The sequence below is a fragment of the Tenrec ecaudatus genome, chromosome 13 (genome assembly GCF_050624435.1).
Source record: "Tenrec ecaudatus isolate mTenEca1 chromosome 13, mTenEca1.hap1, whole genome shotgun sequence".
Classification (NCBI taxonomy): domain Eukaryota; kingdom Metazoa; phylum Chordata; class Mammalia; order Afrosoricida; family Tenrecidae; genus Tenrec; species Tenrec ecaudatus.
This window is the reverse complement of record NC_134542.1, coordinates 115,870,315-115,889,894: the sequence shown is the minus strand read 5'-3', so window position 1 is coordinate 115,889,894 and position 19,580 is coordinate 115,870,315. Positions and strand designations below refer to the sequence as shown.

At 39.9% G+C, this 19,580-nt stretch overlaps 1 protein-coding gene across 10 annotated transcripts in view; it reads left to right on the top strand.

The window, feature by feature from the left end:
• The window catches only part of R3HDM1 (R3H domain containing 1), a 197,251-nt gene that overhangs the window by 73,351 nt on the left and 104,320 nt on the right, over window positions 1–19,580 (top strand). For 8 of the 10 annotated variants that reach the window (XM_075530051.1, XM_075530048.1, XM_075530044.1 and 5 more), the window contains exons 1-2: window positions 11,599–11,738; window positions 13,087–13,297. The exons of the other annotated variants lie outside the window; for them this stretch is intronic. In XM_075530051.1, the coding sequence (XP_075386166.1) occupies window positions 13,127–13,297 (171 nt within the window). In that variant the 5' untranslated portion in view covers window positions 11,599–11,738; window positions 13,087–13,126. Of the gene's footprint in view, window positions 1–11,598; window positions 11,739–13,086; window positions 13,298–19,580 lie in introns of those variants that run through there. 10 annotated transcript variants of the gene reach the window in all.

Below are 19,580 nucleotides of genomic sequence, written 5' to 3'. Positions count from 1 at the left end.
CTGATGCCGTGACCCTTTCATACAGTTCCTCATGTCACGGTAACCCCCAACCATAACAGTATTTTCATTGCTACTTCATAACTGTGATTTTGCTAGTTATGAATCGTAATGTAAATATCTGATATGCAGGATGTATTTTCATTGCTACAAATTGAACATAGTTAAACATAATTAAAGCATGGTAATTAATCACAAAACAATATGTAATTATATATTTTGAAATATTTATGTACTTTTTGGTGGTCTTAGGCGACCCCTGTGAAAGGGTCGTTCAACCCCCAAATGTGTCCAGACCCACAGGTTGAGAACCGCTGTACCAGAGGAAGACCTGAAACCCAATTAAACTCTCTCCACCCCAGCCTCCGCTTCCCACTTGATGAGATCCAGGTTTTGTTCATTTGTTTTTTTATAGCTCAATGATTGTTTATAGGTTCCGGTATTGTGATTTATAGGCAATGGTAGAGATAAATAGATATTTACACACTATGGTGGTACTGTGGGTTAGACCTTACACTTCTAATTTTAAACCCACCAGATGCTCTGTAAAAGAAAGATGTGGAAGGCTGGCTGCTCCCAGAGACTTACAGTCTCGAAAATTCTGTGTCAAGGATCCACTCAATGGTAGTGGACTTGCTTAGGGGTTCTGCTATGTAAATGTGTATGTGTAGTTTTATAACGCTTCTTAAATATGTAAAGCCTAAAAAAAAACAAGGCTTGTTAATTAAGATGTATGTGTGGACTTCTGAAGAACTGAGAGGCCACGTGCAAAACTCTGGATGGACACTGCCAGAAAGTACTTGGAGTGTCTAAATCGTGACTCAACTACTATGTTGACGTTACTTTTTCCTGTGTAACCCAAGCCTCTTTTCATTTCTTTTTAGTTTCTTAGAAAAGTATGAGGTCTCCTTCAGCAGTGGCAGGCACTTCCACCCAAACCACATGCAGTTTTTTGTTTTTTTTAGGAAGTTTGAAAATACACAATGACTGAGACCAAACCTATCAGATGTCAGACCACTGCATGGATGGATCACCAGACAGCAATAAGGGAATGCTTTATTAACCCAGCACTTGCAGAGTGCTAGCCATGCCACAGATTCACTGAACAGATAATGAACAGCAGCAAAAATTTAAGACTGCATTCTTCATTTGAACTCCCAAGGAGACTGCCATAAAGGAAGCAAAAAAAAAGTGTATTATTTCTGACAACTAGATGCAGTGGACATAGCTAGAAAATCAGCTAGGACGGACATTTTTAAAATTTAAGTGAAAGATGTCAGACTCTCTGAATCTGTTCATTTTGTGCAAAGCCAGAGAAGTCTGAGCCAATTTAATCAGACAGGTCTTAGCCCTTGAAAGAGAACTGATACCTGCCTCCTAAGAACAGTAGACAGTGTGAAATTTTCCAGACTGCTAGGTGGGCAGCATCATCAACCTCTGAAGTTACTTGCACTTTATTTTACACACCCTTTTAAAGACTGTGAAGGTAGGTGGTAACTGACTGGCAGCACCAGTATACCTCAAGTTTGTTGTTCAGCCATTTTCACTGACCATGAAAGATTGACTGGGAGGAGAAATAAAATATTTTCCACCCTCTTTTCCCTAACATAACCCGGACAGGCTTTCTTGAGAGAAGGTAGTTATTCTATGTTAGAATGTAGCCAGCCATTCACAAAGCGAAGGGTGGCCCATTGGTAATTGTGAAGCAGTCCTTCTGCCCATTATAACCTAAATGAGTATCCTGTAAAGGAAGTGGATCTTTGGCATAAGAAGGAAATGGATCCTGTTAGATCTCCTGATTCGAAGTTGGTGAAAGGCATTCAGTCCTCAAACCTTTAGATGGATGAAACAGATGTGCCAGGAGCCCAGCAGTTCTGCTGAGACTCTGGTGATGGAGCTTTGTACCCTTTTTCCAGACCCTCAAAGAGAGTTTTCACTGTGAGTCAATGATAAGATTGGACGGTGAAAAATCCAGGGCGTGAAATTTAACTATATTCATAGTACAGAGGGAGAGAAAAGGAAAAGGGCACATGGAAGAATTTCCAAGGGTTGAAGGTAAAACTACACCAGTCTAGTTAAATCTCATAAAGACCAAAAGTTTCTCACAGAGTTAACCCTCCTGCTGCCCCACACTATGTAAAGCATATGCATATTAATTGGCAGCATCAGGAATGGCTGAATAAAGAAACAGGAATTATGCTGCTGGTGATATTCACCTTTATTGGTTAGCTATGAACTACAAAGATGTGGTGAGCCTGACAAGAATCATCTTAATAAAGAATAGAATGAATGAGATTAGGCTATGCACAGGGTTGATATTCTCTAACTACTGATAATGCCTTTGGTGTTTTGCTTTAGGAAGGAATTTACTTCTCTGGGTCCTACTGATAAAATGTGGCTTTGAGGTCCAGATAGAAGAAATAGCTATTCCCTTCATTAAGCAGTTCTCTCTAGCCAGTTTTAGAGCTTTAAAGCTTCTCTAAGTAGATAACGTACACACTCCTCACTAAGCAGCGTGGTTTGGTTCCAGAGACAAGGTCATAATGGAAAACGGAGCGCGACTATACCCGATCATAAATGGAAGGTGACCGCCTCATTATGTAGCTGCCAGACCACTAAGAATCTTGGCCCATGCCAGGGTGACACATAACCGTAACCATCATAGCCTGCTTCCGCGTTTATTTACGTCATTAATGCAAAAAGAGTGGGCTAGTCGAGTTTTTACTATTGTTCCTGCGTATGAGGTGTTTTATAATGTGTTAGTCAATAGGGTAAATTACAAGAATCAAAACCTTTTGTGACTTTCTGTTATTTTGTAGAACATAGTCAGATAGTGAGCCTAGTAGTTGTGAGGAGGGGAGCGGGGGTGTAATGTGATTTTTTTTTCCCACTGTTTTTTTTAATCAATGGGGCCTTGTACAACTCTTATGACAATCCATACTGGATCCATTGTGTCAAACACATTTGTACATTTGTTGTCAACATCATTTTTAAAACATTTTCTTTCTACTTTAGCACTTGGTATCAGCTCCTCATTTTCCCCTCCCTCCCTCATGAACCCTTGATAGTTTATAAATTATTATTTTTCATGTCTTGCAATGACTGACGTCTCCCTTCACCCACTTTTCTGTTGTCCATTCCCCAGGGAGAAGGTTATATGTAGATCATTGTAACTGGTTTCCCCCTTCTCCCCCCACTTTCCCCTTAACTCCTGGTATCACTACTCTCATTATTGGTCCTGAGGGTCTTATCTGTCCTGGATTCCCTGTGTTTCGAGTTCTTATCTGTACCTATGTACATGCTCTGGTTTAGCCGGATTTGTAAGGTAGAATTGGGGTCATGATAATGGCCGGGAGAAAGCATTAAAGAACTAGAGGAAAGTTGTATGTTTCATCATTGCTATATAGCACCCTGACTGGCTCATCTCTCCCTTGTTACCCTTCTGTAAGGGGATGTCCATTTGTTTACAGATGAGCTTTGGGGCTCCACTCCATGCTTCCCCTCATTCACATTGATAGGACTTTTTATTCTGGGTCTTTCATGCCTGATACCTGATCCTATCAACACCTCATGATCACATAGGCCAGTGTGCTTCTTCCATGTGGACTTCGTTGCTTCTCAGCTAGTTGCCCGCTTGTTTATCATCAAGCCTTTAAGACCCCAGATGCTATATCTTTTGATAGCCGGGCACCATCAGCTTTCTTCACCCCATTTGCTTATGAACCTATTTTGTCTTCAAAGATTGTGTCAAGAAGCTAAACATCATGGGATGGTAGGTTATTAGAACAAAGTGTTCTTGCATTGAGGGAGTCTTTGAGTAGAGGCCCAGTTGACATATAAATAAATATATGTACATAGATCTATTTCCCTATCATATCTAAATATATTTACATATGTATATGACTTATTTAGGCCTCTATAAATGCCCTTTGCCTCCTAGTTCTTTCCTTTATTTCCTTTTACTTTCCTCTTGTCCCACTATGATGTTCAGCCTTCTTTTGGGTTTCAGTAATTCCTCTCAGTTATACCTTGATCAAGCCCCACCCCAGACATCCCAAGCCCTCCTTGCCATTGATTTTAGATCACTTGTTCCCTGTCCCTGGTTTTGTTAACACCCACTTCCTTTCCCTGCCTCCCCCTCTCCTGTGTCCTCTCCAGAACCATGGATACTGTTGTTTTCTCTTCCGGATTGTTTATCCTGCCTATCTTGTCTAGATAGACATGCAGAGACAATAATAAACACAAAAACAACACAGAGCAAAACAATGCAACATCAAAAAACCCAACGACAAAAAAAAAAAAGAAAAGCCTATAAATAGTTCCAGGTCTGTTTGTTGACCTTTAGGAATGTTTTTCTGTTGAGTCTGACGGGGTGCCATTCCCTGGCCCCACGTCTATTTTTGATATTCCCCAGGGACTTCATTGCTTTGCCCTCCTTGCTGCTCTGTTGCACACCCTTGGCGGTTTGCCCCAGTGTGGTAGGGTCAGATTGGGCACAATTCCCGCACTGTGCCTTTAGTGTTGTCTCCCACAGTGCTATGGGTCAGTGAGGGATGTCATGTCTCATGGTGGGGCTGGCCCTATGGTCCTCTCTGTGCATTGTCTGCTCTGGGCAGGAATATCATCCTCAGGCCTTGGTGGGGCAGAGTGTGTTCCACTCTCTCCTTCCCTTTTCATTTGCTCCTGTGTACTCTGATCAGACATGCCCCTCTCCCAGAGCTGTAGCTTCAGTGCTGCCCTCTGAAGTGCATTCTTCTGTGAGGAGAGGGTGGAGTGTCCACGTAGTTGGAATTGAAGACACCCTGCAGACCTCTCCAAAAGTTTTTAGTGCCAGAGGCACTGGGTTTTGTTTGTGTTTTCTCCCGAAAAGGGGGGTTGTAAGCCTAATAATGTATATATGCATGTATAAGCTGAGTTCTTTTTCAGCATATTTTTAATACAGTTTCTGTGGTAAAATTAGGTGCCTCGGCTGATATTCAGGTCGACTTATACTCGAGTATATATGGTAACATTGAAAAGCTATTCTTCAGAGTAATTCTTGATCTTTCAGTCTCCTGTACCTGGTCAGTAGGATGTTTTAATTGCTGAAAATATTCTCTTTTTTTTTTTAATTAGAACTGGACAAGTCCATAGACAGCATAGTCTAGTGTTTACCTGTCTGCGTGTTGATCTTAGTTCCACTTTATTTTGTTGCCTGTAGGAAGGTATGTAGTTGTTTACTATTGGTGCGCTTCAAGGCTTCACACTGTTCCGTGTTTCTCATGGTCACGAGATGCAAGGATTCAGAGAAGCTGAATAGTCTTATAATACCTGGCAATGCTGAAAATTCCACAGTGATTAGCTCTAAGTTATGGCCACATGGTAATGAGTTGGGTGTTTTAGGTACTCTTAAGTTAAGCATACCTTAAATACAAATTGCCCCCTCTTCTTGGTGTCTTCAAATACATGGGAAGTTTTAGAACAGTCTCTGAAACAAGGTAAATTCTGTGTTAGTGTTCATTGTTGGGGATAGTTACTTGTATTTCTTTCTTAAATTGCCGATTTCTCTTATTTGCCTAGCTTAATTGCTTACCCCCCCCCTCCTTTGATATATATGTAAGCACTTCCTGTAGTGTAGCGATTTGGACCATTCTTTATTGAAGGAAATATCTTTTTTATTATATCATTTGTCAATCTGTTTCTAGTACATTTTGTCATACATAAATTTTAATAGTCTCATAAATTTTGCTAAACGTTTTAAGAGCTCTAGGCATTTGTGCTATGCCTGAGAAAGATTACTGCTCAATATTTTTAAAAATTATGTCGGTGTTTTTATAACTTCACTCTTTAGGTTATGATCTTTCATCTTACCTGCTGCTGTTTCCTTTGGCTCTGCGTGTTAATTCATTGCTGGCCGTATTGTGCATACTTAGCCTTTTGAAGATTGTTAACCTACAGCCATCATAAGACATTTTCTTGTTCTGTCTTTAGGTAGTACCGAAATTGTATGTAATCCAATCTCCGACTTGTGCCTGGTAAATAATAGGGTAACCACTGGACAGGTGTTTTCCAAGTAGTTGCATTTACCTCTTTTAGCCTGACAGTGATTCTGAGGCTGAAATTTTATATATCAGTAATAGCGAGGACATGGAAACCTAGTGGAGCAATAGTTCAGTACTAGGCTGCTTAACTGACAGGGCAGTAGTATAAACCCACACGCCACTCTGGGGAAAAGGCCTCGTGGTCTGCTCCTATAAAGTTTACAAAACAAAACTCCCTGCCATCAAGTCAATGTCAGCTCATAGTGAACGCTACTGGGCAGGGGGGAATGCCCTGTGGGTTTCCAAGACTATCTCTGGGCGCAGAAAGCTTTCTCTTTCTCTTACAGGGTGGCTAGTGGTTTCGAACTGCTACCGTTTTGGTTAGCAGCCCCATTTGTAACTACTTCGCCACTTTGTCAAGATTACTCCTGTGGGGCAGTTCTGCTCTATCCTATAGAGTCCCTGTGAATTCTAGTTGACTCGACACACAAAACGACAGCAGACACTTACTACATACCAGCATTTCCTTCCTCTGCAGTTGTCCATTGTAGAAACATCTGCAGTCATTTCTTGTCCATCCCTGTGCTGGCAAGCCCACGCCCGGGCAGGCTCACGTAGCTGCTGGAGTGGCAGGCTTTATCCCACAATAAAAGGGTTTTGTTTGTTAGTTTTACTGGTCACCGAAAGGCTGGAACATTCCTTTTACTTGAAAATTTGGATAGGAAAAATGCTTTTATTTAAACACTGTAGTGTTTTGGGAAAGGATAAAATTTGTGTGAGCCTTTAATATAAAATTAGAAGCCTCAAAATGGAGGCTCTTGAGGTACACACGCCCCCTCAGCCCCTGCACATACGCATGCAGATGTTGGGGCTGACTCCTCTAGGAGCTCTGTGGGGCATGTGTGTTGAAAGGCTGAAGAAGTGCCAGGCTGCTGCACTCAAGGATGGGACTTCTCCCCAGCCACTGCCTGCAGGGGTGAGCCTCCGACCTGGACTGGTCTGCCAGGAAGAGAGCTAATGGTTTCCGAGTGCCTGCGCCAGCAGAGACCGTGCTGGCTCCGTTACCTTTCTCCTCTTCTCAGAACAGAATAAATCTGTCAGGTTCTGCAACTGACCCCAGTCACAACTGGCAGAGCTAAGCCCCATCAAATGTCCTCTCAAACACATGACCTTTCTTTAGTCTGTTGTCAAGTAATGTGATGTGTTAGCGAGTATCTCCTCCTGCTACAGAGTGGGTGTAGGACTTTGGACAAGTCATTTGACTTGCTCTCCTAACTTGCATGCTGAATTAGGAGGTTGAACTAGGTTGTCTCTAAGGTCTTGAGAGGTTCTACTTGATTCTCTTTCAAACTCGAGGGCCTTCACTTCCACAGATTGTGCCCTTTCTTCTTTGCCCACTGCTGTCGTTGCCTTAGCAGTACCTTATTCATTACTTAAATGATGATGCCGCTGCTTTTCAATTCACGATTAAATCATTGGTTTGTTTTACAAAAAGTATAGTATGTCTTTGATAACAAAAAAGTCAGGGTACTTGGTGAGGACTGTCATTGTGTTTACCATTTTATAAGAAATTATTTTTGTAGTTGGTTAAAATTATATTGAATGCCTTTTTTTGTTTGACTGTTAACATAGATTTTTTTTTCAATCCAGTCATTTGATGATTTAAGTGGCGGGTGGCTTTGATTAGGCTGATGTAACAGAGTGCCGCTTTAAAAAACTAGGCCTTCGTTTATGATACTTGTCTTCCTGTTCCTTTAGCTAAACATAGAAAAATGGAGGAGTGAAAACAACTGTGACGATATACAGGGCTCTCAATGATTCTGTCTGAGTGCATCATCGTGGCTTGAAGAGCTCTGCGTGCTCCGCAGTATTAATATTATACCTCTTGATGCTTACATCTGATCGCAGTGTTGCCCCTTGTATTTATCTAATTCTGTTTCGTGACACCGGAATAGTCCACGGAAGATAGAGAAGCTATATAGTTTGTTTTTTTTTAAGAGTTGTTTACTGGCTCTAAGGTATTCTCTTGCACCCAATAAAATATGTAAGGGTAAATCAAAACGTAGTGTTAAAAAGTCATAGACACCACTCTAATATCAAATATCAAAATGTCTTATTGTTTCTTGACATCTCCTCCACCTAGCCCTATCCACGCCTATACCTCTCTCTCAACCTTCTTCCAAGAGCTCTCTGCCCTGCAGCTTACACTGCACCACATCAGAATGGCAGCTTGGGGCCTCCACGTGGGGCTCAAGTCACGTGCTTTTCAATGTTCTTGGATTTTGGGGAACAAAAAGAAATCTGAAGGAGCAGGATGAAAGCTGCAGAGTGGATGGGGTAAGGTTTCCCAGTGAGATGTTTATAGGACAGCCCTGGCTGCACTCAAAGAAAGAAGAGAAAATTCTACAGCTTACCCTTCCTGGACTTTCTCTCACCAAATGCAGTTTTCTCATCTCTTAAAACTCATTCCTCCTAAAACAAAACGAAGCGCATTCCTCCTAAGCCCCTGTAGTTGACCCTGTGCCCTTCCAGTAAACCCAGCAAGATGATTGCTGTGGAATGTCCCCCCAAAATCCAGTTGTTACAACCTTTGGAACTGCCCTTTCTACTTTGAACTTCACTGGAGAATGTACTGTTAAGAACAGATTTTATTTTATTTTTTGAAGGTGCCTTAATGAGACTGAGACAGTTGTATAACTGAGAGAACTTGTCTGCATCCATCCACTGATGAGAGACATGTTTAAATAACGTTTTATTTGGAATGACCACATGCATGTATGAACTGGAGTCAACTAGCTATACTTTTTGACTGGCCCTAGTATAATAGGTTTAAGTTTAAAAACAAGATAAGACAATTCTGTCATTTTTAAAATGTCATTTAAAATAGTCATTCTATACTATTTACAGATATTTGCTTTTAACAGACAGTGAATTTCTTTGAAAACATTAAATGGCTTATTACACCTTATTTTGTTTTAATCTAGAGTATGATTATTGTTCAAAATTACAAACAAAAAAAACCCCAGCAACTAAATAAACAATGTCCAATTGGACATCCTTCCACAGGAGAGTTACAAGGAAGGGATGGATGGTTCAACCAGGGTGCAGTGTAGCACCGATGAAGCACACATAATCATTCTTCTAGTTCCTGAATGCTTCCTTCACCCCACCCCACCCCCACCCTGCCATGACCCAATTCTACCTTACAAATGTGACCAGACCAGAATACAAACATGGCTACAGATAAGAGTTCTCAGCACATGATATTCAGGACAGATAAGACTCTCAGGAACAGTAGTGGAATAGCAATATGATGAAGGGGGAGGGGGAAAGGAAGGAGGACCCCATCATAAGGTTAGATATATAGTCTCCTCCCAGGGGTCGAATAACCGAAATGTGGGTGATGGGAGACAACAGACAGTGTGAGACAGGAAATAACAATAATATATCATTGATCAAGGATTCAAAGGGGTAGGAGGAAGGGAGAGGAAGAAAGAGGAGTTGATACCAAGGCTTCAAGTAGAAAGAATGTTTTGGAAATTTGGCAGCATATGTACAAATGTGCTTAATACAATTGGATGGTGGATAGTCATACGATTTCTAAGACCCCGCCAAGAAAATTATTAATAAAAATCATAATTGTGTTACAGTAATCAATTGCTTTGCTTAAATTCATGTCACTTTCTATTTTGCTACATAATTATAGTACGTTCTACAGCTATTTATTTTCTTTGGGAATTGTAGCTGTTTTATTTTTATTGATAGGAAAATAATTATTTAGTTAGGTAAAAAACCAATGCCATTTAGTTGAAGCCAAATCGTAGTGACCCCTTTGTGTGTTGGAATAGACCATCTCCATATCATTTTCTCAGCTGGAATCTTTCTCTCCCCACCCTTTACTCACTTAATGCATATTTTTTTCATTTAACTTTTTTTATTATAGTTGCCTTATTGATATCTTACACAGTCCAATATATCCATTCACATACAATTTTGTTCATTCCCATCAAATGGAGTTATTCAATCATCGGCTCCCTATTATTACCCCCACCCCCCTTCCTGTACCCTCAGGGAACCATTACTTCTGTTTCTAGAGGGTTATCTATCTTGGCTTTCATGTACCAAACAATCTTAAATACACTAATGAACATATACAAATATAACATGAGTAATGAGGTAAAACAAAAAGTAGCCTTAATAATAAGGGGAGAAAAAAATTTTTTAAATAGCAGATAATTATGTGGCTCATCAGTGCCATGCCTCACCCTGGACTTACCATCCTTTCCATGTGGCCTTTCTGAGAGGGACTGCCCAATTATCTTACAGGAGGATTTGGGGTCTCAATTGCATCCATATCCCTTCACATCTAGTTGGTTGTGTGTTTTTGAACTTTTGAAAGCACTCCCCGTTGACATCTCATGATTACACAGGCTTATAGACTGGTGTGCTCCTTGCATGTGGGCTTTGTTGCTTCTCTGCTAGATGACTGCAGGTTTAATTACAAGTCTGTAAGACCCCAGGCATTATCTCTTTTGATAGCAGGCCACCATCAGCTTTCTTCTCTACATTTGCTTATTGTACCTCTTTTGTCTTCAGCAATCATGTCAGGAAGGTGATCATTCGTTGCCACATTATTAGAACAAACCATTCTTGTACAGAGGCAGAATTTAAGTAGAAGCCCAAAATCCATCTGCTTCCTTGTTGTATACACTCATACATACATATATATGTAAATACTTGGGAGTTTTTCCCCCTTCTATCCCACATTTATGCTTTCCCATCATTCACATTTCAGTAATTACTCTCAGATACAATTCAGTTGTTCAAATACATCAAGAAAAGTTACATACTCCTCGCCACTAATTTTAGAACACTGACTATTCTCTTGTACCCATCATTATTGGCTCCTGATTCCCCCCTCTCGTGCCAGTCGCTGTCTCTGTAAGGTTGTCTTGCCTAGAATCGTGATGGAACCAGCCTTTTTTTTATCACAACACTCCTGGATGGATTTGAACTACCAACCACTAGTTCAGTCGCCAAACACAAATCACTCTGGCATCTCACTGGCTTCTCTTAAATCCATGCAATTATAGCTTCAAAAGAAAACGTTATAAATCATCGTTCTTAGGCTGTCCGGAGACCCAGGGACCAGGAGGGCCAGGCCAGCCCACCGTCACTGTTCTTGGCATCATAATTCCTGGTTGTGCTCTTGGACTGACCTGATTTTTCTTTAACAATAAAATGAAGGTACAGCACTAACTGTATACTCAGACCTCGTTGGATACCATCGCCCTCTCCTTTCAGCTTCCACTAGTTAACTCTTCAGGCTTCGGTTGACTTATTGAAGCTCAAAGAAGTAGTAGACTCTTGGATTGATTGTAGCTAAATGTTCTGACTTAACTAGGACTAAACAATAAAATCACTCATCGTGGTTTGTTTAATTCTGAATCATGATGATTGTATCATTTTCCTCGAGTAATTCTTTGAACGTTTTGTTTTATTGTAATTTTAGGCCACTGAGAGGGATGGTATATGTGATTCAAAGCAGTCCGTTTTAGTCCAGGACTCTCCAGTGGTAACAAGGACATGGGACTCCTCCTGCCAGATTCCAGATGGTTCAGTACCGTTGACAGCCTGGTTGACACCTGTGGAAAGGAACCTGGGATTATTTTATTTTATTTTTGTGGGACACCACATCCCCGACTCCATAGAACACATCAGGTAAGATTCTCCTCAAGTCATTTCAGAAGAATGTCCCCTATCCCCCACCAAGTTTACATATAAAAAGCAAGGAGCCAAAGTATCATGCCTCCCTTCCCTACATTTGCAACTACATTGTTTTCACAGTGAATTAATTATCTTCGGTATAGTGTACATTTAATATAAACATGTTTATTAGCGATTTAAATTGCTTCTGGCTCTAGAATCTATTGAAGGCTTTTTCTGTTTTCTTTTACTTCTCAAATATATTTTTGATTTCTTGAAATCTATTTAGAAGTTTAATTGCAAAATATTGTTTTTGGCAAAATATATATATTATGAAAAGAATTGTTGAGTTATCCCTTGTGCATCTTATTAAATGTCATTACAGTTATAGAAAACTTCAAATAACTTTGTCACGAATGCCCCCTTGATTTAACTATTAATATCTTACTACACTTGCCTTGTCAATCTCTGAATCTCCCGCCATCCATCGTCCATCTTATTTTTTTCATGTATTTCAAAATAAGTTATTGAAATCAACTTTTGTTGTTGCCACAGTTCTCCTAAGAAAGTGGTTCTCAACCCTCCTAAAGCTGCAACCCTTTTTACAGTTCCTCATGGTGTGGTCACCCCCACCCCAACCATGAAATTATTTTTGTTGCTGCTTCATCACTGTCATTTTGCTACTGTTATGAATTGGGTGACCCCTGTGAGAATCACTGTCCTAAAATGACAACTGCCTTTAGGCTTAATCTCTGCTGTGTATATACTTGATATAAAGGACATAATGCTTTTCTTAAACCATTGCAATGAAATATGTTAATGTCTTATGTATTTGAACTCCTGTAGATTCTACTCATAGATCCTCTGGTAGAGCCTATCGCCTGACACTGGATCACATATATCAGAAATTTCCATTGCTTTATTCATATTGCCGAACAAAGTTGTTAACCTAAGTTCACAAGAATATTTTGTGTAGAGCCATGCATCTTTTTCTGAATCACATCATTTTTGAGTAAAAGAATTCCAGTGTTATCTAAATCTCCATGAATAATTCTCCAACTTTTGTCATCTTTAGCTGTCTCATTTATTAATGTTTCTTATAAAATTTAACGATTAATTTATATATCAAAATCCCCACACGCCCTGATTTTATCTCTTCTCATTTTGTTGTAACAGTTTTCACTGGAATATCTCTACCCTTCAAACTTTAAAACCACTGCAAGCAGGGGCTTTGCTTCAGTCTGTGTGTATGTAACAGTATTCCTGGACCATGGGATGTACTTGCTCTGTTAATATTGTGCAGTGAATAAGCGGAAGATAGGTTTCAGACTGGATTAATTCTCTTTTCCTCTCTCTCTTTAAGGTTTCACGTTCCCTGTAGAATTCTGTAATAACCTTTACTAATGAGGATGTCTGATACTGTTACTATAAAAGATGAATCTGAAACAATGAAGAATTTGGAGGCAGAAGTGAAAGATAAAACCAAAGTTGAAAATCTTATCAAGTCAGAAAACTGTAGGAAGATTTTGGCAGAGAAGAATGAACGGTGTATTGACAACGATATTGATTTGCAGGTAAACAGGATTTTCTTCCCAGCTAAAAATACAATTCAGAATATAATTTTAATTCTTTCCACACAAAACTCACTTTACAGAATTTTTGTCAAGAGGATCAATTGCTGCTTTGGGACACCATCACTACTTGGTGGTTTTTTATGTAGTTGTTGTTTAGCTTCTTACTGCGCATTAAGTGAATGCTTACGGAGCACGTTATTATTTTTATATTCAACAATTCATACAGGTTTCCTTTCATCTCATTGATTGCAGCGCTCAAATGTAGCATCACTTAACCCACTTCCTCCTGTGTTTCCCGTCTCCATTCCTACTTCTTTCCTGACACGTCGAACTTTGTCTTTGGGTAAATGCTGCACTTGCAGTGAAGCTTCACTGGTCTCCTGTATATAGTTGTTTAAGTACTCATCTCTAAAACATAGATTTAAAGCCACCTACATCTGTGATTATATTTTTCTTTCATTATACCGTTTTGTGGGTATGAGGCAAGGCTTGATAGTGTCTTCTATCCCACGAGACATTGAAAAAGGCCCCTCCATGCTATTTAGAACAGTGGTTCTCAAACTTCCTAATGGCGCGGACCCTTTCATACAGTTCCTCATGTGGTGACCCCCAACCATAGCATTATTTTCGTTGTAACTTCATAACAGTAATTTTGCTACTTTTATGAATCCTACTGAAAATATCTGATATGGAAGATGTATTTTCATTGTTACAAATTGAACATAATTAAAGCATAGTGATGAATCACAAAAACAATATGTAATTATATTGTGAAATATTTATTTCTAATGACAAATAAATGAAATTTTGTCTTGAAGCATGGTGTAGCACAGGTACTCCTCTGTGGGAGTATCTGCATGTGGGCGGACTCGCCTGGAGATGGAGAGAGGAACTGTGTCTCAGTTCCTAAGACCATCAAAAATATATCTTAGGCAACCCCTGTGAGAGGGTCATTTGACCCCCTGTGAGAGGGTCGTGACCCACAGGTTGAGAACTGCTGGCTTAGAGGGTCAAGGACCGCTGCACTCATATATCAGGCCCCTTGGTGGGTAAGGCTAGAGGCTGAGCTGGACAAATGGGGAGTACCTACCTACAACTCCTCCAGCATGGTGGGCCCCAGGTGGTCAGTTCTCACATGACACTTCTGAGCACCCACACAGACTGTGCCAGAGTTGGGACCTAACCTTGAAAATCTCATAATCTTTTCTGCACCATCTTCTTTGGGTCACACATACAGGTCAGCCTAATTTAAGGGAAAAGGAATGATCCCCACCTCTTCAGGAGTCTGGGTCAGAATGGATACAGTGGCATGGCTTTGTGTGTGTGTGTGTGTGTTGTGAATAAAAATTCTATTTTAAAAATATTTATTTAATAGTTTTATTGGGGTCTCATACAATTCCTATCACAATCCATATATCCATTCATTGTGTCAAGCACAATTGTATATTTGTTGCCATCGTCATTCTCAAAACATTTGCTTTCTACTTGAGCCGTTGGTATCAGCTCCTTATTTTTCCCCAAAAAATATCTATTTTCAGAGAGAAACAACTGTCCTTTCTACAGTCTAAAGATTTCCAGGGCTCTAAGCCAAGAGTCTGCTTCCTTGTTGTTTTTGCTGATAAAGAAGGCTCTTTTCAAGGTTATCTCATGCCTTCATTCAGGCAAAAACTTACTTTACTCCCTATGCCCTGACAGACATTGTGTTACAAAATAACAGCATCTTATACAGTTACAGAAAAGTTTTTGGGACCCACTGATTAAGTTTAGTTAACTAGCAGTTATCTCAGAAATTTAGAGAAATAACATACTCGCTTTTCCCCTAGTCCTTTTCAGTAACAACACTTTAAAAAATAACAGCAGCAGCAAATTGTCATGTGTTTAATATGCCATGCTCATTGATGGCAGCACTCCAGGAGCCTGATTGAATCAAAACATTTGCAAAGATCCTCTTACATCTTTTCAGTATTTCACTATAGTTTCTTTTCTACACCTGTGTTCACTCTCCTAGGTCATGCTGATGAGGGAGTGTTTGCTTTGGGATATTTGTGGCACCGTCCCCATCTCTTCTGTTGCCCTTGGCAATCACAGAAGGACATTTTGGTGATGGCTGTTGGCATCATGACTCCATAGTTTGTGCTATAAGGTGCCCAGGCATTCTCTAAACATTTATTGAAAGCCCAGCTTATGCCAAAAACAGTATAGTACACAAGAAGCCATGGTCCTTGCCCTTACACTCCTTAACTTGCAGCCATAAAGGTTTGAAGGCAGAAGACGGGAATAGAAGAATTTTATAGTCACCCACAAAATATAGTATTCATTGCACAGGTGTTTATTAAGAATTGACCATCTAAACATTTACTCTGCTTGGGCCTAAGTTGAAGATGCTTCCCTCAGAGGTACTGGCAAAAAGAGTACAATCAGAATACCTTGCACAAAAGAGATTGAAATAATAAAAAGTAGGTCTTGAAGTAGATCCCAGCTAATAAAAAAATAAAAATAATTATAATGAAGACATAAATAAATCATTAGGATCTAATTTTTCCTGTGTTTTTCCTTAATTCAGTGTAAAAGTCGGCTGCTAGTAAAGAAGATCCTGGTTCTTCGGTGATTCACACGCATGTCAGTCTCCGTGACCCTGAGACTAGAAGAATTAGGTGATGCCCAACTACCACTACCAACTGCTCACAAAGAAATTATCTTAGGAGGTCCCAGATTGAATGGGAGGACAATGTGAAACAAATCATAAAAGGCTTACTGATCAGATAAAGACGGGAGCCCCTGCCTCAGTCATCCTCCAGATCTGGCTCAACTGTTAGCTCACCAGTAGCTGGACCGCTAAGAGGAATAGTATCACCTGGGAAGTGCTCACACCCTGGAATTCTCAGGCGTGTGAGGTCAGAGGGGCAGCAGTTACCCAAGGACAGAGATCCAGGAGGCTTAGAAATGGAGAAGGAACAGAACAGCAAACACTGGCAAAATTGGATAACTTGTATTCCAGCATGGGGGTTGCAAGCAATGAGATGAAACAAAGTGTATGAATTGCCGAATAGAAAACCCATCTGCTTTATAACCATTCACCCAATTTAAAAAATTATTAATAATAAAGTGACTTAGGATAAGAGCAGTGTTTACCTTCCCAAGGAAACATTTTGTCCAATTTCAAGGCACCGCTCCCCCGCCCTTTTTTAACTCTCCCATTAGTATTTCATTTAGAAATGGCACATTTTAAATGAAGAAGTATATCACCTATGTGAATGAGGGGCAGGTTCCAAATAGAGATGAGGACACTTTACTTCTAGTAGTTCGCTTGATGTGCTTCTCTGTAGTGTTCAAAACGCTCCTTGGTTCTTATTCAGCTCTTTGTTTTGAAGTGTTCCCTTTCATAAAGCCTTCCAAATGAAGCTCTTGGCAATCAGATTTTTTTCTCTAAAGTACTTAAAAGCTAATTAAAGTAATCTACGTTGGTCCATGTGAAACGTAAGCCTGCCCACCTAATTGCAACAAAGCTGTCTGGAGTGTTCTTTTCCGACCCAGAAGACTGTGAACTGTGCTAGGGTGTTTGTTCAGGAACGTCCCTTCTGCCGCACACTGTGCCAGTTGAGACTCTGGAGGTACAGTTTAGACTGTCTGTCATCTTAACATGTCTGGAAGAGTGAGCTTGTGCGGTGGTGTCAGGTTTTCCGAGTTCAGGAAAAAGACTTTTGTTGTCAGACTACTATTACTCCTGACCTGTGGCCTCTGAAAGTAGGGGCAACTGTTTGGTTTGGTTTGTCCACTTTTCCTCAGAGATCTCCATCAGTCAGAATCGATGGCATGGCTCAGAGTTGGCTTTTAGTTTGTTATTTCCCTCAGAGATGGACGTTTTGTTTTATTTATTTATTTTTATGATTGAACTTTGATTTGAGATTGACATTTTAGATTACATTTGGGCTATACTTGTATTGATTGTTGTTCTTCAGTCTTTGATTTCAAAAGTAAAATCAAGGATTCTATTAAAGAATCTGTTTACGAATTAGAAGTTCAAACTCACCTTTACCGTTTTTCAGTCAATCTTTATACCTGATAAATGCTTCATGCAGAGTTATTGGTGTGTATACATGTATGCACAAATTTTAGCCTAGTCCAAACAATGGTCTCTCCCAAACTACTTATTAAATAGGATGGCCATTGTTATCCAGTAGCCTGTGTGCCTCTAAGTGCATGGAAAGCACCTGATACAGAGATATTGGTTACAGTGGAACCCTGGACCTTGGTGCTAATTCATTCTAGAAGGAATGTCAAGATGCAATGCAGTTGAGTTCTGAATCAATTTTTTCCCATAAGAAATAACTGAAAACGATTAATCCATTCTTGACCACCAAGTTTTTATCCTAACCTTGCCTTTTTATATAAAATACTACACAGAAACTTCAAAGTAAATAAGTTCAGAGTTAAATAATATAATTTAAATAAGAAACACAACATTTAAAAAGTTTTTACCAACTACAGTATGGCCCATAGCGTGAGATTGATGAGGATCCAGATCTGTGGACACAGGTGTGGAGAGAGTCATTGTTTGGAAGGGGGACTCCCACAAAGTCAACCGGTAGCTGCTTTTCAGGAGTTTGGGTTTTTTTTCCCCCTTCTTTGTCTTTTTTCACTAGGACCTGACTGGCTTTCTCTAAACAAACAAACAAACAAAAATGTCTACTGTGTTCTGCTGTTGGTATTTCCTTAACTGTTTGTCTAAAAGGGTTTACTAAGTCATCAACAGTATTGACAACACGGTTAACCAGTTCCTTATCATAATGAATCTTTTCAAAAAACTCTTAGACCCATGGTTTTTATCTAAACAGTACAAAAATCCACAAAAAATAAATTATAGCAAAACGTTTGGAACACAGCCACAAAAGGTTTAAACCACACGTATTACCACCAACTAACTCCGAGTGACCGAAACACAAACTGCTTTTGTTTACAAAATCACATGCGTCGGGTCAGATTCCGATGTTTTGTTCTAGCTCTGATGCAAAATTTTCTCGACATTTCACATCTAAATCCAGTTATGTCGAGTATTGATGTGGTTTATTACCAGGATTCTGTATTTCCACACCAAGAATCATTTTAAATGGGTATGTGGCATAGTCTCAATTTCTGTAGTAAGTTATACAGTAATCAAGGTGAGGATGTTACTTTTTATATCTTTAAAATTACCGGTAGTTTCAGTGCATTTATTTGGGTTAGAGACAAGCTAAAGGACAAGAAAGCAAGCCAATTCTATAAGTTTTTCACCCAAACTCAGGGCAAGTATATCGCTTTTTTAAACCAATGTAGTTTTCATTTCTCTTCAAACTTCTTTCATAAGCCGTCACGGTTGTCCCATGTCCTTGAAGCAGTTGCCATAATCCTCGGAGCTGACCATTCTGCCTTGAGTTTAACTGACCAAAGGGATGCCCTCAGAAGGCACTCTGACTCTCTCTCTTTGGAAGGCACAGACAAGTGTGTTCCGGATCCCAGAGGCATGTCTTCACATGTCCCACTTGTTTGGGATAAGCCTGTACGTGTGTGAGCTGGAACCCCAGTGGCGATGCTTCTTGACTTTTACCCTTCTATAATCTGTGTCGTCCTTATTGACAGCACCATCCTGTGGCTTCTCAGATTTACCCCCTTATCGTCATGCAAAATAATTTCTTCCTAGTAATCATAAAGAAGTGATTCACATTTTAGAGATCTCAGAAAGCTTTTTACATGCCATTTTTTATTTCTCATCATTTCCGTCAGTAGGAGGAAGTCATTTATTTTCATTTAACATAAGGCGTAACTGCAGTCTTCAAGAGCGTATGTAAGTGTTCACAGGCTCTTCCTTTGGGTCCAAGACTCGGGCTCTTAGATGTGTAGCTCTCTGCTCTATAGCCCAAAGGGTAAAATGGTGCAAACAAATTACTGATTGGGGTTAGCTTGTTAATTGATTTATTTTTAAAAGCCAGCTTTCCTAACGTAGAAATTGTGTTGTCTCTTGCTGTTTTGATGGAAATTAGCAGCCTGACCTATGTTTTTTTTACTGCTTTTGACCTTTAGGTGAGGAGCACTAGTGGCGTAGAGGTTATATGTTGGCCTGCTAACTGCAAGGTCAGTAGTTTGAAAATACCATCATGCTCCCAGGAAAAAGATACGGCTTTCTCTGCCCCTAAAGAGTCCACCCTCGGAAACCCACAGGGGCAGTTCTACCCTGTCTTAAAGGGTCCGCTTTGAGTCAGAATCCACTTGATGGTAGTGAATTTGGAAGCTTTGTTTTGCTTTTGAC